The sequence below is a fragment of the Rhineura floridana genome, chromosome 1, assembly GCF_030035675.1.
Source record: "Rhineura floridana isolate rRhiFlo1 chromosome 1, rRhiFlo1.hap2, whole genome shotgun sequence".
Taxonomy (NCBI): Eukaryota; Metazoa; Chordata; class Lepidosauria; order Squamata; family Rhineuridae; genus Rhineura; species Rhineura floridana.
This window is the reverse complement of record NC_084480.1, coordinates 129,282,178-129,310,099: the sequence shown is the minus strand read 5'-3', so window position 1 is coordinate 129,310,099 and position 27,922 is coordinate 129,282,178. Positions and strand designations below refer to the sequence as shown.

The 27,922-nt window shown below is 43.3% G+C and overlaps 1 protein-coding gene across 2 annotated transcripts in view; it reads left to right on the top strand.

The window, feature by feature from the left end:
• The window catches only part of SVEP1 (sushi, von Willebrand factor type A, EGF and pentraxin domain containing 1), a 187,626-nt gene that overhangs the window by 99,833 nt on the left and 59,871 nt on the right, over positions 1-27,922 (top strand). For both annotated transcript variants that reach the window (XM_061631879.1, XM_061631871.1), the window contains exons 23-32: positions 1,077-1,190; positions 8,865-9,066; positions 9,612-9,769; positions 10,997-11,198; positions 12,234-12,409; positions 13,461-13,585; positions 19,280-19,403; positions 22,361-22,531; positions 24,194-24,367; positions 25,509-25,628. In XM_061631879.1, the coding sequence (XP_061487863.1) occupies positions 1,077-1,190; positions 8,865-9,066; positions 9,612-9,769; positions 10,997-11,198; positions 12,234-12,409; positions 13,461-13,585; positions 19,280-19,403; positions 22,361-22,531; positions 24,194-24,367; positions 25,509-25,628 (1,566 nt within the window). The remainder of the gene's footprint in view (positions 1-1,076; positions 1,191-8,864; positions 9,067-9,611; positions 9,770-10,996; positions 11,199-12,233; positions 12,410-13,460; positions 13,586-19,279; positions 19,404-22,360; positions 22,532-24,193; positions 24,368-25,508; positions 25,629-27,922) is intronic.

Below are 27,922 nucleotides of genomic sequence, written 5' to 3'. Positions count from 1 at the left end.
TTTAAAATGTGTTTCTTAGGAGAAATTAGTGCTAAAATGCTGGAGAATTTTCATGAGGTTTTTAAAAAAAAAAAATCACAAATTGCTGCAGAAATGTGGAGAATTGAATTTAAGATTGGAAAAGTGAGAAACGGAGAGAACCAAATTTAACAGATCTTTCCATCCTTACCCAGAACACAAAGAGATATGCAGCTAATGCCAAATGCATGCTTGAGGGGAATTTGTTGCTGTGTTTGTCAAACAGCAGATCACTCCACATGTTAGACGGCAATTTGCTTTTCAAAAGCTGTTGTGATATAGCGTGATGGTATACTGTTAACCTTTCAACATGCAAGTCCTTGTGTTCTGATGGCAGCTCTACAGATCCTTTCAAGACACACATGTTGTGTACATCTGTAATAATATATGGGCACCTGACTTTTTCACGGCTGAGCCTGTACTGCCGAAATAAAATAAATACAACTTCCATGTGGAGACAAAAGCTGCATCTTTTGAATTTGTGCCTGTTGTGCAGCTATTACATCTGAACTGCTGCACTAGCTCAAATAAAGTCCTCTTGCAGAAAACAAAGAAGTAATCTTAAAGCTATTTCCTAAAGTTTATGTTGTTGCATGCCATAGAGCAGCTCTGCATAACTTGTGACTAACCAATTCAAATGCAGTCCATCAGGGGCTCAATAAAATCTCCTGTTTTTAAAATCTCCTGTTTCCCCCCCTTCATTGGCACTGCAAAAGCAAGAAGATTGTAAAATTCCTAGTGATGCTGGATAACAGTACACATTTGGCTTAATTTGGGGTGTCCGAGATTAGGAAGGCTTGCCACAGAGTAATGGCCATATTGACCCACTATGAAACTTGGAAACTCTTGGTGTGGAAGGAAAAACATGAGGGATCACATAATACACAAAAAAGTGGCAAACAAAATGTGAGTGCTTATGCCTCATGAGTAGGTTTAAAAACTATTATTGACCACCTCCTGGGAGTATATGCTCAGTCTTTTTAGGATTGCATGTGTCTGACCTTGTGAGGACATTTGTGTAAGCTGCTAACATGCTCTGTAATCATTATTCCTTGAAGGCTTACAGTGTGAAGAAAATATAAATGAATGCAGTTCAAATCCATGCCTGAATGAAGCCGTTTGCATTGATGGGATCAATTCTTACCAGTGTTCATGTGCAGAAGGGTTCACAGGTAAAACATTAACAGTTGCCGACTTCTTTTCCCCCAGGCAGGAATGCATGGGAGTCAAGACTTCTGATGCCCCTTCCAGTGGGATCCCAGTCCATTCCTGCCTTTGTCCTAGGTTGGATCCTTTGCCTTAGCTCTCTTGTGAGTCTTTGCTGCAGTGTCTCTTTTCTTGCCTTCCTTCTGGTTCTGTTTTTTCTGTTTAACTCCTTTTTGGATTCTTTCTGTTTTTTCTCCAAAAAAACCCCAACCTTTTTCTTTCGGCGGCCCCAGTTGGAGGTTGGGGAGGGTCTTTTCTCTTGGTATTTCCCCCTCTCCCCTTCTAGTCTTCTCGGCATTGCAGCTCCTTACCCCCCTTGCTGCTTCTTTTTTCCTCTCCCGCGGATTGAGCCTGGGCTTGATCGTGGACTTGGGCCAGAGATCACCAGCTGGTGCCATGGCCAGCTGCTTGCCCGCCCTGGCAGCTTCCAATCTGGAGCTCGTGGCTGTGGCTCTGGTCCTGTCTCTCCCCCAATTGCAGCTCTGATCACGCACCCCCGCTGATTACTGCGGCCCTGGTTCAGGATTCACCAGCAGCTGGACTATCCCTACAGATTCTGCGCTTGGGTTCCTAGATGAGGCTGGTCTTCTCTCTGACCACCATTTTGGCTTCTTGGCATTCTCTCCCTCCCAGTTGCCATTTTTCCTTGCCTTTTTCCCGCTATTGCAGCTCTCCGACCCCCATTTTGTTCTAGTTTCTTCCTGCCATTATTAGTTCCTTGTTTTTTCATTCAGTTTGGGCAAAGTCCTAGTTTTGCTCTCAAATAAAAAAAAATTAATTGTTCTTTCCTTAACTGTCCTGTCTTTGGAAGTGGCATCTGCGCCTGTGGCATCTGCGCCTCTCCTCCTCTGACAAGGCAAAACAAAATGACACATTTTTATTTTTGGTTTCTTGGCTGCCTTAGAGTTCAAACCATTCCCCACCACCACTTGGGAGGGGTTAAATTTGCTTGGCTGCAATCGGCTGCAATTAGAGGTCTGACCACTCCTCTCTACTGTGCGGTTCATTTTGGCCTTGCTAATCCACTTCACCCCCCTACCTGTGCATGTGTTGATTAATTGGGGCTCTATCCAGCTGATGCCTGGTACCGCTCCCCTCTACCATGTTCGTGTAACCGTGGTGGGGTCATCACAGGATACTCCTTTCAACATGCCTACTGAACAACAGCAGCAATCTGATATACAGCAGCAGTCATCCCAGCAGCAGCAGCCACAGCAGCCACCTCAGCAGCCATCCACCTCGGCTGCATCTAAGTCACACAAGCACAACGTTTCCAAGACCTCTAAGCATTCAAAATGCTCTACAAAGTCAGTGCTCTCAGCCAAGCAGAAGGCTTCACGGAGGGCTCGCTATGTCAGCACCCCAACTCCTGAGGTGACTCTTCGTAGGCTTTGATGCAGGAGAAGCTTCACAACCAACACTGGCTAGAGGCACTTTTTCAATCACCTGTGGACTGCTCCGATGAGGAACTCGAGGGGTTTCCGGATCAGACTTCTGGGAAGACTCCTGCACCTGCTCACCGCCAGTTGGCCTCCAAGGCTCTGCATACAGCCCACACCTCTACTCAGCCCCCTACTCAATCTCTACAGTCTTCTGACCCACAGGCATTTCTGGATCCTCTGTCACCTTATGCTCCCCTGCAAGGGCTTCTTCTGGATCAGGCCTTCCTTTCTCAGTTCAGGGAGGCTCTGCTGGGGTCTTTGTCAACTGATCTTCAGAGACCTCTGGTGTCTGCACCCCAGCTTCTTACACTATCTCCTAATTTCTGTGGTGTTCCTCAGGGCAGGGCCCAACATCCCACTGACACAGAGGTCGAAGCACTGGATCCCTTCATCACACCTGCAGAGGTGGCTGCTGAATGGAGTGGTGAGTCAGGTGGAGAGGCGGACCTTTCACATTGTCTTTTTCAGGCCTCTGATTACCATGTGGTATTCCGCAAGGCCCTGGCTATGTTGGGGTTGGACAGTTCAGAACCTAAGCCCTCTCCCATCCCTGTCAAGGACACCAGAGTGTTAAAAGCCCCCAAGTCTACTGTCCTCACTTTTCCAGTTCCAGACCCCCTTGACAGACTGGCTTGTGAGGAATGGGACCATCCTCTACAAACCTGGCACATGATGGCCTCTGCTACTAAGTTCTATTCCTTAGCTCCAGCTTTTATGGATTTCTTGAAAGTCCCTGCTGTGGATGAGCCCACTGCAAATCTAGTTTCCAAATCCCTTCTCCCCAAAGAAGGGAATTCTCAATTCAAGGATGCCTCTGAGTGCAGGCTGGACTTTACATTCAGAAAGACCCATGATGCCACCGCATATTCAATCCAGGCCTCCTGCCCTGCCTTCTTGATTACTAGGGCCTCCATGATGTGGTTGGATGAACTTCTGGAGGACCCACAGCCCGATCCAGTTTGGTTCCAAAAGACTCTAGTCAAGCTACACAAGGCTGCTGTGTTTGTGGCAGATGTGACACTAGATGCTATGCAGTTTGCGGCCAGAGCTATGTCCACTGGGAAGGTGGCTCGTGAGGCATTTGGCTACACCACTGGGATGCTGACAACACTGTGCAGATTAACCTTTCCACAGCTCCTTATTCCAGATCCATGCTCTTTGGGAATGAAGCCCTCAAGGCTATTCTAGTACATCTAAGGATAAGAGCAAGCCAGTGTTGGCCACTACTAAGAGAGAGGACCGTTGAGCTGTGCACAGGTCTTCTTTGTACCCCTACCAGCAGTCCTTTCAGGCCCCACGGTCCAGCAGTAAGGGCTGGGACTTTTGCCCCGCTCAAGGCTATTGGAACAAGCAGAGCTTCCCCATGTCCTCTCAATACCAATTCTCTGCACGTCAGAGGCACCCCCCAGCTCCTAGTTGGGGTGGATGCCAACAATGTCATTACTGACGCCATTCCTATTATGGGCAGGCTTCTGCACTTTGCCAACACTTGCAGACACATAACCATGATGCCTGGGTGACAAGACTCTGTTTTTCACGGCTTTTCCATAGAATTTCAGGAACTCCCTCCCCACAGATTCCTTCCCCCACTGTCCAAATTGCCAGAAAGGCTCTCCATGATGGCAGAAGTCGTACGTCACCTGCTCTCCATAAAAGCAATAGAACCAGTGGACCCCGAGGATTGCTACTCAGGTGTTTTACTTCATGGTCAAAAAAGACCACTTGTGGAGGGCAATTTTAGACCTCAAGTTCTTCAATACCTATCTCAGACGCTGGCATTTCAACATGGAGTCCCTTGCATCCATCGTGGAGGCCCTCCATGAAGAGGAATTCCTCACCTCCGTCTACCTAAAGGAGGCTTATCTTCATGTCCCCATCCTGCCTGTCCAGTGGGGCTTTCTGTGGTTTGCTTATGGCCAACACCATTTCCAGTACCAGGCCTTACCGTTCGGTCTCTCCTCAGCCCCAAGAATGTTTATGAAGCTGGTAGTGACCCTGGTAGCACACCTCTGGCTCCAGGGTATACACATATATCCCTACCTGGATGACTTGTTGGTAAGGGCGCCTACCAGGGCACAGGCGCAGGAGCATGTGTGTCGCACGCTAGCAGCTTTGAGACACCATGGCTTCCTTGCCAACCTGGACAAGAGCCACCTGTATCCAGTGCAAAGTATTTAGCATTTCGGGGCCATCTTGGACACAGTTCACACAATGGTTTTTCTGTCTCCAGAAAGAATAAGGAATACCATCCACACTGCTCAGCCACCTTCAGTCGCGGAGAGTGGCGGATGTCATGGTTCTTGCCAAGGCACTGGGGCTGTTTGTCTCTGCCATCCACATTATTCCCTGGGCTCGGCACCACACCTGACCTCTCCAGTGGGCCCTCTTACCATTTCAACTGGACATTGCCAACTCCAGGCGCAGAAAGCTACCACTTTCCCCACACCTGCAGGTGTCTCTCCATCGGTGGATGCTGAGAGCCAAACTAAGAATTATTATTATTATTATTATTATTACTCTTTATTTTTACCCCACTCTTTTCCCAAAACTGGAACTCAGGGCGGCTTACAAATAAAAACTACACATAGGTAAAAAACATACAAAAATATACAATTAAAATAGAATTAAACTATTTGTAACATTAAAACCATGAAACATACACTTAAAATACTAAGACAATTTAAAACATTAAGAATAGGACCATAGAACAATACAACAGACCTTATGAGGTCCTATCTTAAACATCTTCTAGTCCAAAAGTCTGTCAGAATAAAAAAGTCTTTGCCTGCCGACGGAAGGATAGCAAGGAAGAGGCCATTCGTGCTTCCCTAGGAAGAGAGTTCCAGAACCTGGGGGCAGCCACCAAGAAGGCCCTATCTCGCGTCCCCACCAATCGCGCTTGCGAAGGTGTTGGGACTGAGAGAAGGGCCTCTCCTGAGGATCTCAACGCCCGGGCAGGCTCATATGGGGAGATACCGTCTGACAAATACCCTGGACCTAGGCCGTATAGAGCTTTATAGGTCAAAACCAGCACTTTGAATTGTGACCAGAAACAAACTGGCAGCCAGTGGAGCTGTTGCAACAAGGGGGTTGTATGGTCCCTGTAACCAGCTCCAGTTAGCACTCTGGCTGCAGCTCTTTGTACCAGTTTAAGTTTCCGAACAGTCTTCAAAGGCAGCCCCACATAGAGCACTTTACAGTAATCTAAACGGGATGTAACTAAGGCATGCATCACTGTAGTCAAATCAAGAACATAAGAAGAGCCTGCTGGATCAGGCCAGTGGCTCATCTAGGCCAGCATCCTGTTCTCACAGTGGCCAACCAGGTGCCTTGGGGAAGCCTGCAAGCAGGAAGCTGATGAGGGGCACTCCATTCTGGGAACCCAAGAGGATGCTAATCACAACAGATGCCAGTCTGCTGGCATGGGGTGCCCACTGCAACTCCCTATTTATTCAGGGAACTTGGACCACAGCAGAACAATGCCTGAGTATCAACCTGCTGGAGCTACGAGCGGTGCAGCTAGCTCTCCTGCATTTTTATCAGAAGTTTCCACTGATGAACGTCTTCATCCAGACTGACAATGTCAGTGTGAAGGCACATTTAAACCCTGCACATGTTCAAGGGTGCTACAAGTGGAATTGAACTACATCTTCAATTGGGCCGAGTGTCACCTACTTTCCCTGAGGGCTGAGAACCTCAGTGGAGAACTAAACATCGCTGCAGACTGGCTCATCAGACAACAGGTTCGGCCTTGGGAGTGGAGACGCCATCCCAAAGTGTTCCTTCAGCTGCATCACTGGTTCGGACCCTTCACAGTGGACCGCTTTGCCTCACCTTGGAATGCACAGCTCCCACGTTTCTTTGCAAGGTACCATCAAGCGGGATCAGAGGCAGATGATGCCCTATCAGCTTCATGGCCAAAGGGGATCCTTGACACTTTCCTTCCGGTCCCTTTGCTGGGACGGACCATCCAGAAGTTTTGTCAAGAACATGCTCAGGTGATTCTGTTGGCACCCTTTTGGCCACGCAGGCCATGGTTCTCAGAGCTACGAACCCTCTCTGTTCAAGATCCGTGGCATCTCCCTCTGTGACTGGATCTTCTCTCCCAGGGGTTGATATTCCATCCAGATCACAAGTGGTTGAGTATGACAGCCTGGACATTGAGAGGCGTCACCTGACACTTTCAGGGCTGTCTCATTGCAACTATATTGGCTTCCCGACGTCTCTCTACTATTCATGTTTACCAAGGGATGTGGTCAGCCTTCACCAAGTGGTACCCTAAGCAGCAGGTTCGTCCATCCAGCTGTACAGTTCACCACCTACTGGATTTCCTCCATGAGGGACTTTCCATGTGGTTGTGGCCAAATACCCTGTGCAGACAGGCCTCAGCCATCTCATCCATCTTGTCAGTGTGTCCTGGCCAGACTCCTCTCAGATCTCATCCCCTGGTCAAGCGCTTTCTGAAGGGGGCATCTCTTCTCTCACCACCGGTAGCTCATCGATTCCCATCCTGGAGTCTTCGTAAGGTCCTACAGACTCTGCAGCGTCCCCTGTTTGAGCCCCTGTGATCCATTCCACTGTACCTGCTATCCTTCAAAGTGCTTTTTCCGCAGAGTTTCCGATCTGGAAGCCTTATCCACTGCCAGTCAGCTATGTATTTTTCACAAGCTCAATAGTGCTATGCACAGTTCCCTCCTTCTATCCTAAGGTATCTTCTGTCTTCCATTGCAGTCAGGACATTGTGTTACCTTCCTTCTGCCCTCGTCCAAGCGATCTGCTTGAAAAAGCCTGGCACTTTCTGGATGTTTGTCAAGCCGTTAAGGTGTACCTACCCAGGACCAGGGGCATTCGCCTGACGGAATCTCTGTTCGTCTCTTTTCATCTGAGGACATTGGGCAAAAAAGTTTCCAGTTCAATGCTGTCACGTTGGCTGCGGGCCTGTATCACCCAGGCCTATGTCCCTTAATGTTCAGGTACACCAGAACATCACAGCTCATTCCACTAGGTCAGCGGCCACTACAGCTTCCTTTGCAACCAATGCCCCCATTTTTAATATCTGTAGAGCTGCGGTTTGGTCTACTCCAAACTCGTTAATTAGACACTACAAAGTTAGATGGTTATACATCTGCAGATTCCTCCTTTGGTAGGTGCATTTTACAGCAGGTATTGTCTTCCTTGGCAGCCTGAGCCCACGCTACTAGGACTGCTTTGGTACATCCCTCCTAATGGCATGCTACCTAGGGAAAACAGACAGTTGGTCTCACCTGAAAGGTGGTTTTACCAGATATCATGCCATCAGGACCGTCCCTTGTTGGAGGGGCTGCCTATTTTCTGGGATGAGATATGAGTTACCTATGTTTTTTTCTGTAGTTTTTTCACTGTAGTTAAGGCTATTTTCTAAAGTTTCTGTTTAATTGGTAGTCAAGTGGAGTTTTCCAGTTTCTCCTTCTGACTAACTTTTATTCTGAGTTGTTATTCCAAGTTAACTGTAGATCCTGAATGCCAGTCGTCCAGAATGGACTGGGATCCCATTAGATGGGGCATCAGAAGTCTTGACTCCCGTGCATTCCTGCCTTGGACACTAGGTGGTACTAATACCCTCCTGATGGCATGATACCTGGGAAAACCACCTTTAAGGTGATACCAACAGTCTGTTTTAATGGTCCTTGTTCTCCTATGCTTTTAACAACAGCTTTATATACAAACATTAGCAGGAGACAATAACATACCAGGCCATTTTTGTCTTGTTCATTTGGAGGCCCTACTTCACATATATCTACTGAAATACAGCCTCAATGCATTCTGTACTTAACTGCCTGCAGAATCTTGAAAGAACTGGAAATATATCATTTTAGATTTTTGTAGTCCCTTGACATAAATGGCAGCTCTGTTATGTGAAAAAAATTAAGGTTTTAAATATTAATTTAATATGCTAGCAAAATGTATTCCTGCATCTTCTACATAACTTTACCTAATGTATTATGCTGATGAAGAAAAGACTGGTTAATATTGTGTTTAATGTAACTAATTAATCTGTTGAGGTTTTTTTCAGTTTTGAAAATATTCGTTAGTTTCTTTTCATCTCTATTCTTTTTAATATGTCAGAATTTCTGAAATCTACAAACTGTCTGATGATAATTTCATGCTTCTATTTTTTTCCTAATTGTCTAAAGTTTCACTTGATGCCTTTCTTCTCAGGTACTCATTGTGAAGCAGAGATAAATGAATGTCTTTCAAACCCCTGTTTAAACAAAGCTACCTGTGAAGATCGGATTGGAGGTTTCCACTGCGAGTGCCCTTCTGGGTTTATTGGTGCCCTTTGTGAAAAAAACATTAATGAATGTCTCAGTAGACCTTGTAAAAATGGAGCCACATGCAAAGATGGTATCAATAGCTATAGGTAAAAAACTATAAGCATGAACCTCATTTACAGTGCATTTCTATACATGATTACTCAAGTATAAGTCCTGCTGTGTGTAATGGTGCTTACTCTGATTGGAAGCCCATGGCCCTCAAGATGATGTTGGACAACTCCCATCAGTTCCAGCCAGAATGGCAAATGGTCAGAGATGATGGGATTTGTAGTCCAATAACATTTGGAGGCCACAGTTTCTCTATCCCTGGGCTAAATCATTTGAAGAGCCCAGTGCAAATCCATGGTGGGCCAGACCTGGACACTTTAGGCCTTGGATTCACAGGGAACAGACTCCTTATCATCTGTGTTTTAAAAAATCTGAGAGTAACAGAATGCCAGCAGTATTAGTTTAGATGTTTTAGTTAACTGTTGCTTTTTTCCCCCAACTTGTCATCTGCTCAGGTGACTTTGAACTCTTATCGCTTCTGTTTTGGTCCCTCATTTACTTGAATCACCAGCATTATATTGTAAGCATACCTGATTTTAGTTATTTGAACTGCTGTAATAGTGTGTTTGGTTTTTGATCACAGATGTCACTGTGTCACAGGATACACGGGGCCACAGTGTGAAGTGAACATCAATGAGTGTGAATCCAATCCATGTGCAAACCAAGCAACCTGTTTGGATGCCTTGAACTCGTACGTTTGTAAATGTCCCCCTGGCTTTACAGGCAGCAGGTGTGAAACAGGTACACAGGACCAAAGTATGAGCAAAAGCAGTGCTCAGCAAAGTTTCATGACAATCCTTGTGGAGGCTTGACTAGATGGCTGCCATGAATGTAGCAAATTTTGCAAAGGGCAGTGTAAATGGTCATAATGGTAATTAAAAAGAGGAATACTTAGCATATGGGAAAATGTTTAGAATTCTTACCTTTCCCCAAAGTGCAGTTTCATTTTTTATGAAATTACAGAACTTCATTAAGTTTGGATTTCCTCCAAATGCTTGGGGTTACATCCAACCAGTCATTGCCCGAGCAGAACCATTTCTGAGCACACAACAGAAGTTCCCCACCCTCTCCATCCCCCAGGGTTTCCCCCAGTGCTCTAGAGCAGATTTTTGGGGTGCATGGGGAAAAGAGATAGGGGAAATCCCATGGAAGTAGATCCTCTCATTCAATGTATTCAGTTCTTGTTATGTAGGAAGGATTTTCTTCGTACACTTATTTATGTTATGCTGGTGTGCTATAGCACACACATGTAAAGTAGCTTTTGTCTTGCAATCAAACATGCTGTACCTGCACTTTGTGGAAAAGTTGACTCTGTCGTTAACGTTTTTGCTCCCTAACAAATTTCTCTTCACCAAAGCTTTGCAATTTGCATACCATTACACTTCCTCTACCCATCAGTGTAGCACCTTGAATGGAAAAGTATGTTCTGATCTGCTGCCATTAAATACTTTGACACCTTTACAGGTCAATGGGAATTTTTTTAATTGTAACTATATTTTTCCTTAGGATTGCAGCTGGGAAAGGAAGGGTTACGTCTCCCCTCCCTACAGTCTCCCTGCAGAGATGTAGTTGCTAGCTATGCATGTAGCATAATGTCTAGTTTGATCCTGAGAGAGACTGCGCTGTTCATCTCCTAAATGTAAGATGAACTGATTACAAGTTCAAAGCAGATACTTGTCTACAGTTGGGATTAACTTTCTAAATTTATGACCTGCTACTTTAGGCTCATAGTCCTTTAAAAAGGAGAATGTCTTGGGACTCAGTGGGGTTGTGGGTTAGGGTGCTTCTATACAGGAGCTTTTGACAGGGACCAGGTATCTTGGGATTGCCTTAGGATCGACCTCCATAGTCCATTAACATGGGAAACGTGTGGAAAGGCCCCTCCAAGTCCTCTCTTGCTCAGTTTGAAGACAACCATATTTCCATGCAAGCCACTGAAACAGAGAAACTTTTTTCTGTCTGTTGCAGAACAGTCTTCCAGATTTAACCTGGATTTTGAAGTATCTGGGATCTATGGCTATGTTATGCTGGACAGTGTCCTTCCCTCGCTAAGCGAAATCACCTGTGCATTCTGGATGAAATCCACAGATACAACTAATTATGGGACTCCAATTTCTTATGCAGTAGAAAATGGAAGTGACAATGCATTTCTGCTTACAGATTACAATGGGTATGTGTGAAGTAGCAACAGTACTATCTTGCAATCTAGACCATCTTCAGTATAACAGCTTAGCTTCAGGGTATCTTAGGGACCGCCTGAACCCTTATATCCCAACTCGATCACTGGGATCTTCTGCAGGAGCCGCTCTTGTTGTCTTCCGAGTTGGTGAGGCTCATTTAATATCAACACAAAATTGAGCCTTTGGTGTCATCGGCCTAGTTCTCTGGAAGGCTATGCCAACAGAGATATAGTAGGCACCTTCTGTTTTAACTTTTAAGTGCCTGGTGAAAACCTTTCTGTTTTATCAGGCTTGTGCAGACAATTAAGAATGTGCTTTTTCAGCAACAATTGACATTTGTTTTTATTGTATTTTTAATGTTTTTTTTAATTCTGTGGTGCTTATTCTTGTTTTAAACATGTTGTAAACAACGTTGATGTTTTGATGAAACAGCAGTATACAAATATTTTTATAAATAAATAATAAATAAATAATAAGTACAATCTTCAGTGTAATTTGCTGCACACACAAACTAAGCTTTTCTCAGGTAATCAGGCTCTCTAATGAAGTTGACATGAACAAACAGTAAGGGCTTCTCTATTAATGAAACACATTCCCCAGGTGTGGTTGGGCTATTTGATAAAAAGTGAAATAGAGATCCAGCACTAAAGCAACAGCAACATTTCTGTCAGTACGGGTGAAACCATGGGCAAATTTTTATCATGCCTTGATGGACAATTCAGTAGATTTACCAAGGAGACAGATAAAATGACTTTACAGGTTTATAATTCTGGTTCTAGAATATAATTTATCTGAGTTTATAGATATGGTCCAAAATTATTTTTAAAAATAAAACCAGTAACTTATAAGGTTTTCTAGCTTTGTTGTCTTTTGTATTTAAACTCAAGCTAACACTTTGTTCATACTGTTGGGATATACTGGTTCAGGCATTACTGTCTTCATAAGTCTGTGTCCCTGGGCACAGCTGAATAATGCACTTCATTCATTCATTCATTAACTCTCCCTCTTTCTCTTAATTAATGTAGATGGGTTCTTTATGTCAATGGGAAGGAGAGTATTACGGATTGCCCATCTGTGAATGATGGCAATTGGCATCATATTGCTGTCACCTGGACAAGCATTGATGGAGCCTGGAGAGTGTACATTGATGGAAAGTTATCTGATGGAGGCAGTGGCTTATCTATAGGATCAGAAATCCCCGGTATGGGTCCTTTCACATTTAGCTGATTATATTACTTATTATGCATTTTGATTGAGAGGGTTTTTTCGGGCTTTCCAATTACAGTGTAAAAGATGGGGCCCAATTCAGCTATTTCTAGGCACTCTACATAAATCAAAATAAAGAGACAGATGCTCTACATATAAATATAAGAAACTGCCTTAATATAAAATGAGATCATTGCTCAGCCTGGTCTAGCTCTGTCTACCCCAGCTGGCACAGAGCATGTGCCCTAACACTAAGCAACAGGACTTCTATTAACATGATTCCCTTACTTTGCACTTTAGGGCCAGTTAGGTTGATGAGACTCTGGTATAGTGTAGTGCAGGTAAACATTGAAAGGGTGACCATCTGAAGCAACTGTGGATGTGGAATTTGACTGTGGGACAGGGGCAAGGATGTATGGCTGCCACCTGCCTGCATGGGAATCTAAAGATTTTGTTGTTGTTACTTTAAAAGAAAAACATGATCAGCTACAAGGGGCAGAAGTTCAGAGTGCTATGAACAAACCTGTCTCCCTTCCCATGCTTTTTTTTATTAAAAAAAATTGCAAAGATCATTCACTCAGGCCTGATTTGTGGCTTGAGAGCTGCTGGTTCAATATCACTGCAAGACAGGAAACAGATGGGATAGGCTTGAGGATATGGCTACTTGCATGCCAATACTGCCCATTTCTCGGCTGTGTGAAGTGGCTCCCATGCTACAGAGTTAATATATGATTTGGGCTGTGCTATCCTCTTCTGGTCACACACATATTGGAGGGGAATAGTGTTTGTCACCCGCCCCAAATGGTGGTGACAATCCCATCAACTGTATTCCAGATTGCAGCCCATTTACTTTATGCCACACAGTTCAGTGGGTGCCTTTGCGAACCAAGTCCACTCTAATCTGCATAGCTCCACCTCTTAGCTCTGCCTCCTCAGCAGTCTGTCTAGTTGGCTGAAGTCGCTAATAGAGTAATGGTAAGTTGCATTCCAGTTTTCATTAATTAGGTGCACTAGCTGCTTCTTTTGCTGTTTTCCTTTTTGAATAGGTGGCGGTGCATTAGTGCTTGGACAGGAGCAAGACCAAAGAGGAGAAGGATTTAATCCAGCTGAGTCTTTTGTTGGCTCAATTAGCCAACTCAACATTTGGGGTTATGTTCTGTCCCAGGAACAGGTACTGTATATAACATTTAATTTGGTTTCTTTTAAGTTTGCCAGAGTATTGTCAGAGGAATTAAAATATATTAAAAAATCCCATATTCTGGATCTGGTCCCTTGCTCTGTCTCTCATCAACTGTCAGAAAAGTTCAGAACTGTTTTCTGTGTGTATATGTCTCTGTGAATAATAATGAGCCAAGCCTCCCCCAGGCCCACTCATCCCACTGTGGCATTTTATATTAACCACAGTTTACCGTGTCATCCAAATCTTAAACTGTGCTTAATCTTACCAGTGGAAACAATCCCAATTTATAAACCATGGCTTGAAGTGCCTCAATACTCTTTTTGTGTTTGCTGTAGCAGACTAATGTGGCTACCCCTCTGGGGTGGAGAAAATCTCCAGCCTTACTTTAAGCAAGAAATTTCCCTGAGAGTGTGTCTTGCTGTTTTGTATTAGGAGGCTGGAAGTTCTTTATAATTTAACTCTTTGTGTGTTTATGTATCCCTGTGGATCATACATCACTTTAAACAAGTTCTTAGTTGGAAGCTATTAGTAGTATGTTGTAGACTTGGTTAGAGTGCTAGAATTATCATATAACTGTTTTCCCCAGGTATCATGCCATCATGTGGGTTGTAGCACTTCCTAGCATCCAAAGGCAAGAATGCAAGGAGTCAAGACCCAAGCTTCTCCATCTGGTCCCACTTCAGTTCATTCTTGCCTTCATCCGAGGCTGTTCCCTTTATCCTTGTCTTCCTTCGTGTAGTGAGTTTTGGGTCTGTGTGCTTAGGATTGTGTGGGGAGTTAGTGGTGTGTGGAGTTGTGTGAGAGCGTTTGGTTTTGTGGGGGTGATTTTTTCTTTCTATTGGGTCCTGCTGAAGCTGGGCAGTTTCCCAGCCCCAGCAGCCCTCTCCTCCTCCTTCATGGGGCTCGCGGATGCAGCCCCACAGATCTCACCTTTTGACCTCCAGCCCTCCCCTCCTCCTTTGCGGGACTCATGGCTGCAGCCCTGCAGATCCTTCAATTTGCTCCTAGACCCACCTTGATTACCTTGGGGGGCTCATGGCTGCAGCCCCGCAGGTCTCCTGGCCTGAACCCAGACCCAGCTTTCTTCCTTGTGGGGTCCTTCTGGCTGCAGCCCTGGAGGTCCTTTAGCATTTCCCTCTCTAACCGGAGCTCCAGCCAGCAATTGGGGTGGTGGCGCAGCATTGTGTTTCCGCCACACCATCTCAATCCGACATGAGGACCAAGGCACCAAAGCACAAGGCCTCCAAGCACCTCTCCTCCAAGATCCATTCTAAGGCTGCTGCCAAAACCAAGCACTCCTCTATGCAGCTGGCTGCCAGGCGGGCATGATATGTGTCTCTTCCAAGCTCGCTGGAAGAGTCTATTATTGCTGTGGACGAGGCTTGTTTAGCAGCCCCTGCTGTAGGTCAAGAGAGACTGGCAGCCCTATTTCACTCTCCAGCTGTGTCATCAAAGGGGGACTTAGATGGGTTTCCAGTGCAGCCTTCCATTGCTCACCAACCTCCTGCGCTTGCACTGCCAGTTCACCAGTCGCTGGTTTTGCTTTCCACTGCTGTTGAGTCCCCTGGAACTGCTAGGATGGGACCCTCCTCAGCATCCATTTGCCAGGTTGATGCTGCTGTCATGTCTCTGGCTCAGCAGGTACATCTAACGACTACAGAGCCCCAATGTCCTTCTCTGCCAACCATACAAGTACCCTTGCTGGGGTTACAGTTGACTTCTGAATTTGTTTCTCAACTGAAAGATGAGCAAGTTCAACTGCCGGTGCAGTCACAGGGCCATTTGTTTCCAAATTCTCAAGTCCTGCCTCAACTTCACAACAGGACCATTACTCTTCATGGCCATTCAGATGAAGGTCAAGTGGTGTCTCTGAATCCCTTTGATGTTGCCAGAGGCAGAGCTATAGGCGATGTTGTAGACCCAGTGGACCCCTCCATTCCACTTGAAGCTGAAGGGGATGATTGGAGTGGCGAATCAGAGGTGGAGGAGGATACCTCTCACCATCTCTTTGACTCAGCTGATTTTTTGCCACTTTTTTTGCAGAACACTGGAAACCTTGGGCCTCCAGTGTGCTCCATTTGAACCTACTCCTGCAGTTAAGGGCACCATGGTTCTGAGAACTCCAAAGTCTGTGGTACATTCTCTTCCTCCTTCTGGACCTTTTTGACAAGTTGGCAAAGGAGGAGTGGACTCGCCCTCTGCATGACAGACAGGATTCAGCCTTGGCTAATAAACACTATTCCTTGGCTACAGACTTTATGAATTATCTGTAGATTCCGGCAGTGGACAAGCCAATTTCAGGTTAGGTTTGATTACCAAGTCTCTTCTCCCTAAAGAAGGGGACTCCCAAATTAAGGATCCATCTGGAGACTGGATTTTGCACTTAATAAGAACCATGATGCAATGGCATATTCTCTCCGTGCTTCTTGCATAGTGACCATACTCGCTAGAGCTTCCATGATGTGGTTGGACTAGCTCCTGGATGACCCCAATTCTGACCCTGCCAAGATCAGAAAGGCTCTGGTGAAGCTCCACAAGTCAGCAGCATTTGCGGCCGATGCCACCCTGGATGTGACATGGTTTGCTGCACATGCTGTGTTGGTAGGTATGGTAGCATGGAGGACTATCTGGCTCCAGCATTGGGATGCTGATACTACGGCCTGAGTCATCCTCTCAACAGCGCCTTAAATGGGCACAATGCTATTTGAAGAAGAGGCTCTCAAATCCATTTGGGTAGATCCTAAGGATAAACAGAAGCCAGTCTTAGCCACAAATAAAAAAGGACCAGAGGCTGTTTAGAAGATTTGCCGCATACCATTCCTTTCAGCCATTTTGAGGAACATGACCTTGGGGGAGGGGGCATGATTTTTGATCCTCCAAAGACTCTTGGTCCAAGCAGTGCTTCCAAGGTCATTCTCAACATCAAAGCAGGCCAGGTCCCTCTTCCTTCTCTTCTGGAAAGGGAGGCTGTCAACAGAGGCAATACTGACACCATTCCTGTTGCAGACAGATTGCTCCATTTTGCAACAAATTAGCAATGCATGACAATGGACTCTTGGGTAAAAGACCTCATGTCTTACGGCTACACAATAGAGCTTTGGCTACTTTCCCTGAACAGGTTTCTCCCCTACCCCCTGCCACACTCTCCAGGGAGATGGAGTGTAATGGAGGAAACCATATGGCATCTTCAGGACATAGCAGTCATAGAACCAGTGCCACCAGCTGAATGTAATGCGGGGTCTACTCTGTTCTGTTTGCAGTTCCCAAGAGAGAACTTTCATGGAGGGCTGTTCTAGACCTCAAGTTTGTGAACAGGTTTGGGAGATATTGTCACTTCAAAATAGAGTCCCTAGCCTCGATCATAGAGGCCATACAGGAAGGGGACTTCCTGGCATCCATTGATCTCAATGAGGCGTATCTCCATGTTCCCATCTGCCCTGCCCACAGATACTTCCTGAGGTTTACATTCGGCCAGCACCATTTTCAATGCCAGGCCCTGCCATTTGGTCTCATCTGCTCCGAGAGTGTTCACAAAGGTGATGGTCACTCTGGTCGCTCACCTCTGCCTCCAGGGTATCCACATTCATCATATCTGGGCAACCTGCTGGTCTGGGCAGAATCCATGGACCAGGCTGTAATTCATGTTTGTCGCACTCTCACAGCCCTGAGGGACCACGGGGTTTTAGTCAACTTGAAAAAAGTCATCTATCTCCTTCTCAACACCTTCAGCACCTAGGAGCTATTATTTTTATTTATTTATTTATTTATTATTTAATTTGTATCCCGCCCTTCCTCCCAGCAGGAGCCCAGGGCGGCAAACAAAGCGCTAAAAACACTTTAAAACATAATAAAAACAGATCTTAAAATACATTAAAACAAAACAGCATTAAAAACATTTTAAAACAGACAACTTTTTAAAAGGGTTAAAAACGTTATTAAACAACATATTAAGCTATTCTCGACACAGCTCAATTCATGGTCTTCCTATTGCTGGAGCAGATCTCAGCAATCAAGGACATGGCATGGCTCCTGATGCACCCCACAGCGGCCAACGTTATGTTACAGGCAAAAGCCCTGGGCACGCTCGTATCAACAATTCATATTGTCCCTTGGGCTCAACATCACATTCGTCCACTCCAATGGGCCTTATTGCTGTTTCAGTCTGATATTGCCAGCTCCATGCACTGGGAGATTCGTCTTTTCCCTTCACTGCGGTCTTCCTTCCAGTGATGGTCTTCAACTTGGAATCTCCAGAGTGGGTCTCCATTCCAAGAGCTGGACAGGACTGTAATTACAATGGGTGCCAGTTTGATTGGCTGGGGAGCCCTGTCATCGGCCCACCTTCTCTGTGTACTTCATAAAGACAACCTTTTTACAACCTGATCCATCCTTCCAACCCAAAGTAAAACTCTGTGTTTCACTGTAACCAGGACATTGTGCTTCCATCCTTTTGTCTTAATTCCGTTCATCTGCTCGAAAGAGCCTTGCATTCTCTAGACGTACTTAGAGCCCTCAAAATCTACCTGTTCCATACCCAAGACATATAGCTAACTGAATTCTTGTTTGTATCCCTTCACCCAAGAACCTTGAGGGGGGGAGTGGCAAAATCCACCTTATCTTGTTGGTTGCGCACCTGCATTGCTCTGGCCTACAAGTCTTTCAAGCTTCCGGTGCCTCACAATATCACAGCACATTCTACATGGTTTGCAGCTACTGTGGCTGTATTTGCAACTAATGCACCTCTTGCAGATATTTGCAGGGTAGCTGTATGGTCTATTCCATACTCATTGATCAGGCACTATAAGATAGACTGCTATGCCTCTGCTGATGCTTCATTTGGGAGGCATGTTCTGCAACAGGTTGTTTATCATGTTTAGACAGCAGGTAACCCTCCCTACTGCTTTGGTACATCCCATGTGATGGCATGCTACCTGGGGAAAACGGATTGTTGGTCTCATCTGAAAGGTGGTTTCCCCAGGTATCATGCCATCATGGCCCTCCCTGATGAAGACTGCCAGGGTGTAATATTTTGTTGCAATTTTTAATACATGTATTTAGTGGTAAGTTTATAATGTTTATTGAGTCAAGACCTTTGTGTTCTGGGTGTTGCTGCTCCTTTCTTTGTGCAATTACTCTTTTCCTTGCTGTTCTGCCTGTTCTGTATATTACTGCTGTCAATTTGTCTCACTTCGGCCTCGTCTTGAATGAACTCACTCTTTGCATTCTTGCATTCAGATGCTAAGCGGTGCTATAATCCATGTGATGGCATGATACCTGGGAAAACCACCTTTCAGGTGAGACCAACGGTCTATTTTAATGTTATATTGGCTCTTCTAAGACCTCTCTTATTCCCTGGTAAAAATGTTCTGAGCCAGCTCTTACACTGCATTTTCTAAAATGGATATTAATACCCATTAGTGTCTTTTTTTGTACCTGGTAGATGTTTCAGGAAACTAAATTTCTTTTGCATGCATTAACACATTATGTGGTTTTTTCCCCCTTGAAATAAATATCTCTCGGGATCACTGGAGATCCTGCATTCAAATAAAGATAGGTTGCTCAGCTTGATCATAGTCTGATCATTGTGGTGAGAAGGGACAGAGATAATTAACTAATCAACAAGCTTCAATCTGTCCCTTTCTTTGGAATTTGAATTACAAGCTTCTATCTGTTTTGAATTTTCAGGTGAAATCCTTGGCTACTTCTTGTCCGGATGACCTCCAAAAGGGCAATGTATTGGCCTGGCCAGATTTCCTTCCTGGGGTTGTTGGAAGAGTGAAGATAGATTCCAAGAGCATATTCTGTGCTGGTCAGAACTTCTGCCTCTTAAAAGCATTGCTATAATATAATGCAGTGGTTTTCAAACTCTGTCCAGGAAAATCCTGGCATACATTGGAAGCTTATCAGAGGTGCCTCATTGGCTTTATTTGCATGTAATGCTCAGCCAGACTATGGCTTAGCACAAATGTGCTGGGTCCCAGAGAGGAAATCACTGTTGCTTTGCTCCTCCTCCTCCTCCAGTCCTGTTGCTACTACCCTATGGTGAGCTAAGCTGTGGTTCAGCTTAGTGTGCCATCCGAAACTGGGCTTATAGTTTGCCTGGAGGAGACAAGCCACAAGCTTCAGTTCAGACAACAAGCTAAACTAAACCATGGCTTAGCTCATGGCAGCAACAAGATCGGGGAGGTGAAGTCAATCTTCTCTCTGGGAGTCCACACATTTGCGGTAAAGCAGGGATAAGGAACCCTTTCAGCCCGGAGGACCAAACCTTTTATCTCCCTGACCCTGGGGGCTGCTCACCCGTCAATCACCTGACATCATTGTGCCAAGATTGACAGGTAGGCATCCCTCCCCACCTGTCACATTTATCTCTGAGATATATCTATAGCTGATTGGGACTTCAGACCACTATGCAAGACTTACAAATAGCCATTTATGGAGTTTTAAAATGCTTCTGAAGCTTGGAGTTACTGCCTATCAGCTGAGCACAGGAAGTGGAAAGTGCTTTGTGCAGTGCTCCGAAGTGCCTGACAACCAGCTGATTGTTTGGTACTTGGGAAGCACTGTAGTTGGGGTTTGGCAGGCACTGCTGTTTGGTGTCATATATGATAGGTGTAGGCCAAAATAGACTTGCGGGCAAAATGGGGAAGCCTGGTGGGCTTGATTGGGCCCACAGGTCAGAGGTTCCCCATCCCTGTGCTAATACATTGTTTGGCTTAAGGTTACGTGTGAACCTGGTCGGTGAAACAATCAGGAACAGCAGACATAGTTTCCTGAAAAATAGCTTGCTTACCACTGCTGATATTCCCATGCAAGGTATATGCTAGCATGTGCTCCCAGTTCATGGGGTTTAATGATGAAGCCTAATAATGGCCAGCATTCGTGCAAACAGAAGGAGAGCCACACGCCACAGCAGAAGAATGGAGAAGAGGTGAATCCATTAGGGGCAAGGAGAATTTATTAAGAAATTGATCATCAGATTCCCATGATGTTTCAAACATCTGTGTTCTTCCTCTGAGGAAAGTTTAAGCATCTTAGTAATAGAGTAGTTGAAATAATCAGCATTTTAATTTAATTTAATTTACTCCTTAGCAAAGCATCTTGTAAATAATTCTCTATATTCAATATTTTTGTAGTTAAGTATTTATTTTTTATTTATTTATTTTAAAAGTTTATATCCCGCTTCAGTTCCAAAGAATTCTAATCGGCAAAAACAATAACATAATATAAACACCTTATACAATATACAATATACACCTTATACAATATACATAAACAGCTAGTTGAGTACATAAATGTTGAACAAGATTATCTGTTTCATATAAGCTTTATAGGAAATAGGTCTGGGTTGCACAAAATGCTAGACCATGGTTTGTTTAAATGTGGCTTGTTTAACAAGCCATGATTTAACCACGTATTGTCCCACAGATGACCAAACAGGTTATGGCTGGTTTCAAAAAAGGTTGGTTGGTTTCCCAGTTGCTCTTGCTTTGTGCTTTTATAGCTTAACAAAAAAGAGTGGGGTGGCCAAACAAACCATGGTTAAGGAAGGGTGCTGGGTCCATGTCTGCATGTAGCACCAAGCCATAGTTTAAAAAAGTAAAGGTTTGAAGGCTGGCAACAAACCATGGGTTCTTTAGATCAAGGTTTATTGACAGTAAACAAGCCATATTTGTGCAGACAAACTGTTTTCATGAACTGTGGTTTAATAAAACATGGATCTGCATTATGTGTGAACCAGGCCATTGAATTACACCCGTGCTGGTTTTCCTTGTTGTATTTCTATCTGCTTTCATATCATAAAAACACACACCAGGAATCCTGATAAACAATATGGAATCCTGATAAACAATATGGAATCTGTTAGTAAATCTTCTTGTGCCTCTTAGTTTCACCTTTTCTTCATTTTTCAGCACCCCTCATAAAGGCTGTGCATCACAGACAATAAGCCAGAACCTTCTGTAATGTACAAATGCCCCATAGTATACAACTTAGTGCAGCAAGAGGTTTCTGAAAGCAGAAAAATTGAAAATCAGTGGTATTTTCAGTGGTATTTATTGGTGTTCCTTATGAGGCATAAAACGTATGATACAATTATCCCTCTGGCTTGCACAGATACAATTGATCATTTAATGACTGGAACATTCAGTCTTCATTCTTCAAATTCCAGTGTTGTGTAATAAACGTTCATTGGGACCTCAAGCAAAATATTTATGGTTTCCTGGATTCATATGTTGAAAGAGTAAAGTTTAGGATTGGGTCAAATGGGAGAGATTTCCAGTGATTCATTGGAACTGAAATTTAAATCTCTTTTGGCTCCCTATTGTGTTGTTTTGTTTGTGTTTTACTTGTAAAAATGGTTTTAAGATTAGCATTGAAATAGAGAATGCCTTATGATTTTCTTAAAGTGAGCCTGGAAAACATTTAAATATGTCTCCCAGATCTCCTTGCATAGTAGCAAAGACTAGAGTGATTAGAGTAGAGTATTGGGAATTAAAGTTTGAGAATGTCTGTAACTGTTATGCTTCTAGGTCTTAAAACCCATGCATCTACTCTCTGTATCACAAATATACAAATGAAGGGTAAATAGATGAAGTATAATCCCCTCAGAGCCTTGCACACCTGAATAATAAAATAATGATGTGGCAGTAGTGTGATGAACTTCAACTACTTAATGGAGATGTTGATTTAATTTTAATAGCCGGCGCTAAATGTTATTTATCTACATTTATCTGAACTGTTTTTTGCATTTTTCTTTGTTATCAGATTGCCAACCTTTAGAAGGCTCCATACTGCACCTGAGAACTTCGTCAACTGCTTTAAAGCCAGGATCAAACGTTTCCCTCTTTTGTGACCCAGGTTTCCACATAGAAGGGAATTCTGTCCAGCAATGTCTAAATTTAGGACAGTGGACACAACCTCTTCCACATTGTGAAAGTAAGTGGATACTCTTAGCAGTTTTAACTTTAGGAGATACTGCAGTACTTTAGATGGAAGATTCTAGGTCTAAACCAGCAGTCACTGGTAAGCAAGCCACTTAGTCCCTTCTAATGCTGTTGTGATAAAATCTAAATGGTTTAAGTTAGGTTGGTATAACAGACTAGTTGCATATGTATACATCTGGCTTGCAAATGCAGTCCACATAAATTACAAGCCCACCAAAAGATGTACTAGCCCACCTGCCTATGCCAACCTGTGTTAGCCATTTGCGTCACATAGGGATGAGACAGAAACTAGATTCCATTTGCACTTAAAGGCAAATTTACCAAATTTTCACTTTCCAAAACATTATGCAAACCGAAACACAGCTGTCCTTCAGATTTGCACTTATTTAAATGTTATGATGCAGCCCTCTGACCATGGTTTACAAAAATGCATATATTAGAGGAAAGTGTGCATAAAAATGAATATATTAGTGAAAATAACATACAAATGCATTCTATTATGGGAAATTGCTTGCAAAAATGTGTACATTAGTCAAAACTGAGTATAAAAATGTTATTAGGAGAAACCTGCAGTAAAATTGATGAATTTTCATGAGAAATGTGAAGAGCCAAATTTAAGATAGGAAAAATAAGAGAACTGAAATGGACAGATCCTTCCATCCCTAGTATTACATATGGCTTAAATGAAGAAAAAAAATGTAATTTTTATTTACAAAAGCTTTATCTCCCTTCTGTGTTCATGAGGTGCTGTCTTCATCTGCGATGGCACCTTCTTCACGGTCTGTATGCAGGTCCAGCTTCTGATTCCACCAGGAGGAAGGACTTTCCAAGATTGCTTTTTATTAATGTTTACTGAACTGTTTGTTTTGATAGTTGTAAACTAGAATGTTATTGTTATATATATCAATGGATTTATCCCAAGTGTCTTGGGAATCTAATTGTTGGAAGGTGGATGGGTGGCTGTCCTTTGGGCTGGCTATCCCCAGTGGACCCCCAGCAGTGCTGGCAGGGTCCTGGTGGTGCCGTGGCTCAGCCGTGGCGGGGGACTTCTGCTGGCGGAGCCTGGGGTCTGCTGCATCTAACTCTCCCCAGCCCGGTGAAAATATGAGTTAAATTGTGCCCCAAGTCTAGAAAACAAATTCTTAGGATAACTACTAGAAATAAAAACATCTATCTAAAAATGCCCTTCATCCTTCATTTTATGAAATGTTGTACTGGATTGGAAATAGGATGACACATAGTTATGAGAACACTATTAAAATGATAGGACCTGGCAACATTCTAGTTACAGTTAAACATTAGGGTCATGGAAACATACAGAAGTACACACATTGTGCTAATGCACTCTTTTTCAAGATGTTGGCTGTCTCCTCTTGTCTCACTTTGCATTCATGCCATTGCAAGCTACTTTTTGAATTCATTCAAGAAGCAGTCATTGTGGTGGCTTGGCGGGGCTGCATTTTCAAAAGTGATAAGTAAAAAAGATCCCTTTCACATACTTCTCTAAACTATTGACTTCTGTAGACTAAACACAAGTCTGAATTAAATTCTCTCCAGGAGTAACAATTTTAAATCATGACAACTGTATCAAGAACAGAGTAAGTGAAGATGACTCATCTCCCAATACTTTTATAAATATATTGTCTGGCTGCAGGGATTAGTTGTGGAGAGCCTCAACTGTTAGAAAATGGATTCTACTCTGCTGAGGACTTCTTTGCTGGAAGCACCATCACCTATCAGTGCAACAGTGGCTATTACTTATTGGGAGACTCAAGGATGCTTTGTACAGACAGCGGAAGCTGGAGTGTCATTTCACCATCTTGCCTTGGTGAGTTCATGAGCACATTTGACCACATTGTTAATACAATGAAAAATTCCTTGCTCACCTCTCTACCCCCTTGTTCCTGTTGACTCTATGAACTAAGCTTGGCTGGATAAGAATGTAGATCAGATCCCAAAGAATGACTTTAGGCACGTTTGAGATCTTGCATCCATCAGTGGAATTTTTTAAACCTATTTTCCCTTCAAAGAGTAGACCCCTCCCATGCCATATTGCAAACTGTTTTTTGAAAATCCCCTCCATATCAAAGGTAATTTGCTGTACAGCATGAAGAACTGCTGTTCAAGATACATAAGCCCCAAGCCCCTTCAGGGACACAGAACTGTGGATGTAGATCTTTGGGTCTTCGCTATGTGACTCACCATTCTTTCCCTTCCAAATATGTTGGTTTATACATTTTAATAAACCATTCAGCTTACATAATGTACAAGGCATTGCTTACAATACCAAGAGAACATGTTTGCATTTTTGTCATCACACAACATCTGTTTCACTTAGTAGTTTCTGATAAGTTTTGTTATGTCTTTACAGAGCAACAGTGTATGTAAAGAAAGAAATGTTTTTAATACCTCTTGGCGATATGAAAGTTACTGTATTTGTACAATACAACTAAGACAGATTGAGAGTCCCTGAGGCAGTAGCAATTTCTGGATCACCAAGGGTATTAGTATGACTAATTAGTATTATGATTAATAATAATTTAGCACCATCAGTGAATGTGGCATTTTGTTGAGAAACAAGCAAAAGATGTGTCATCATTGCCTTGCAATCTAAATTTAAATCAGGCTGGGGGTAGGAAAGAAAAAACAACAGAGGGAGGGAAGGAAAAGAGAGGCAAAGATAGGAGAAATAAGAGCAAATGCAGACATATGTTTTCATTTCAGTTGGAGATGAGCCACACAGAAGGGTTGGGGTATGGAGAAAGAAATTGCACCACTTTGGTGTCCTGGGAGGAAATTCCAGGCAAAGAGACAGCAAGGGAGAATGGGAAGAGATCAGGAAATCTTCGGGATGTCTTTGGATGGGAAATTTAACAAGGAAAGTCACAAGCAGAGACAGAGCAGAACATGAGAGCAGAAAGACAGAAAACTGTTATTCATAGCAACCCCCTCTTCTATTTGTTTTGTAGATGTTGATGAATGTGCAGTTGGCTCGGACTGTGACTCACATGCCTCCTGCCTTAACACAAATGGGTCCTACATATGCACCTGCATTCACCCTTATACTGGAGATGGCAAGAAATGTGCAGGTAAAGGGGAAGGAACATAAAGTAGAGGGGGAGGGGTTACTAAAGGAGACTTGTCTAGCCTGAATATGGTAAACATATCAGAATTATATTTTTGCTGTATTTCAATTCAATTTGCTGAGGTCCCAAGATACCTCCCTCACACAGTGAATAGTAAAAATCAACATGAATCTGAATTGAGACATAGTGGAGTTTTTCTTGACTAATGTCATTTTTTCCCAAGAAGCACATATTGCTCTCAAAAAGTATGTTTATCATCAATTTGTTTAGCAGCAGCAGCAAGATGATGATTTTAACAAAACAAATATATAGCTCTCTTGAAACTAATCAAGATTTTTTAAAGACACTGCTTATTTAAGTATATACACTTTGGCAACAATCTGTATACTTTTAGATCAATAACATGAGGAAACTGCTAAAGAGAAGAAAATCAGGATGCAATTACACTTTACTAGAAACATGGGACTGCTGCTGAAAATGGCAGCTTCTTGAACAGTTCCTTCCCTCTACTTCCGTAACGGGTACTAGAGTTTACCTGTGTCTTGATTTCATCACCAGGGATGAATAAATCCAGTTTCCATGTGCACCTAAAATGCCCAGTTTCCATGTGCACCTAGAAATTAAGCCTGACATCTGGTTCCAGGATTTATTTATTTTATTTACTTATTTCATAATCTGTACCCTCTAAACTAGTTCACAGCATATTGAAAAACCCAGGATTTATTATAACTTAATTCTGTAGAATCACAGCTATTTCACAACCAGGTTAAGACATTTTCATTAGTCCAGGCATGCATTTTGTATGAAGGTTTGGTTGTCTCCAGTCTCCTTCATAGTTTTATAGTTTTACTTCGTCACAGTTTCCTTTTTATATTAACTTTGTTACTTTTACTATATTGCATTCATATGAACAATTTTTATTAAGGCCTGTTGTACACCACCCTGAAATCTTTTTTGGATGAAGGATGTCCTAGAAATATTTTAAGTAAATAAACTAAATATCTAGAAATATTATATCAGGAGTAATTCATACTGATAATATGAAACAGTATATATACTGTTTATATGGAAGACTAAAATAGCAGCAGTTAAACACAGAGCACTAAAATGTCAGGAAAAAACAGCTTGAACAGAAAAGTCTTCAAGGCCCATTTAAAAACCAATAGGTAAGGTTATACTTAGTATGCCTAGGAAGGGAGCTCCATGAACATGGGGCCAGCAACAAAAGGGCCCTGTTTCTAATGCCTACCATTCTTACTAATTGATGATGAGCCCACAAGCAGAGCTCATAGGCCAGTCTTAAGGCCCAGGCAGATCCTTCAAATAATTTTAGAAGAAGTCAGGAAGATTGTTTCTTTGCCTCCCCTGTGCCCTGCTCTGTGGGCGTGCTGCCTCCTCTAACTTCCTTAGTCCCTCATCTCAACTTCTGCGGGAAGGGCTTCCAAGTCAGACACAATTATTTCCAAGTTGGCTTCAGTCCAGTCAACCTTTCAGTTGAGCATTGCCTGGAAGAAAAGTAGAGTGGGGGAAAGACCAGAATACGTTAGCCAGGAACAGGGTATTTCTACCTGTTGGCATGCTTCAAAATTGGCACCTAAAAAATAAGGCTGGCTCTTCATTTTTACCAAAAAAATTGTACCCAGCTTATCATGCTGTACGTTCCTCCAGCCCACCAGCAACAGCTGATAATGTGGAAAAGAGAAAAGTACAGTGTGTTGATGTCAGGACATAGGTACGTTTTTTGCACCATGTTAATAGAAAGGGAGAACTTGGCAGAGTGCTGCTATTATTGGTGGCAGCCCCAAGTTCATTGTAACATAGTTCTGTTCTCAACATGGAAAAGTAAAATAGGGTAGAGACACACTTACTGTTCTGCCACTTCTAGTGCATCTCCACCTCTCTTTTCAGAAAATGGGGGTACATGACGCCAGTCAAACTCCATCCCTTTTTACTGTAAAACCTGGTGGGATCAGTTCAAGTGTGTTTTTTTAATTCAGCTTCAGACAGATTTTGCAACGGATTGGCAGATCAACCTGTTGTCCCTACAGGTGTGCCCAATGCAAACACTTTGCTATAGGCATCTAGTGTGCTCACAGCCATAGAAAGATCAGTGTCTTTTTCACTAAGTTTCTCTCAAAACTTACTTCATCACAGCTAAGCATTTCCATTTTTAAAAAAATAAATAAATACTTGAAATAATACTATTTCCCTAGCAAAGCAAATATAGTCAAGACACAGTTAAGTAGGAACCCTGTTTCCATTTCTGTAGGTTCATTCCATGGAAGAGAGCTGCAACA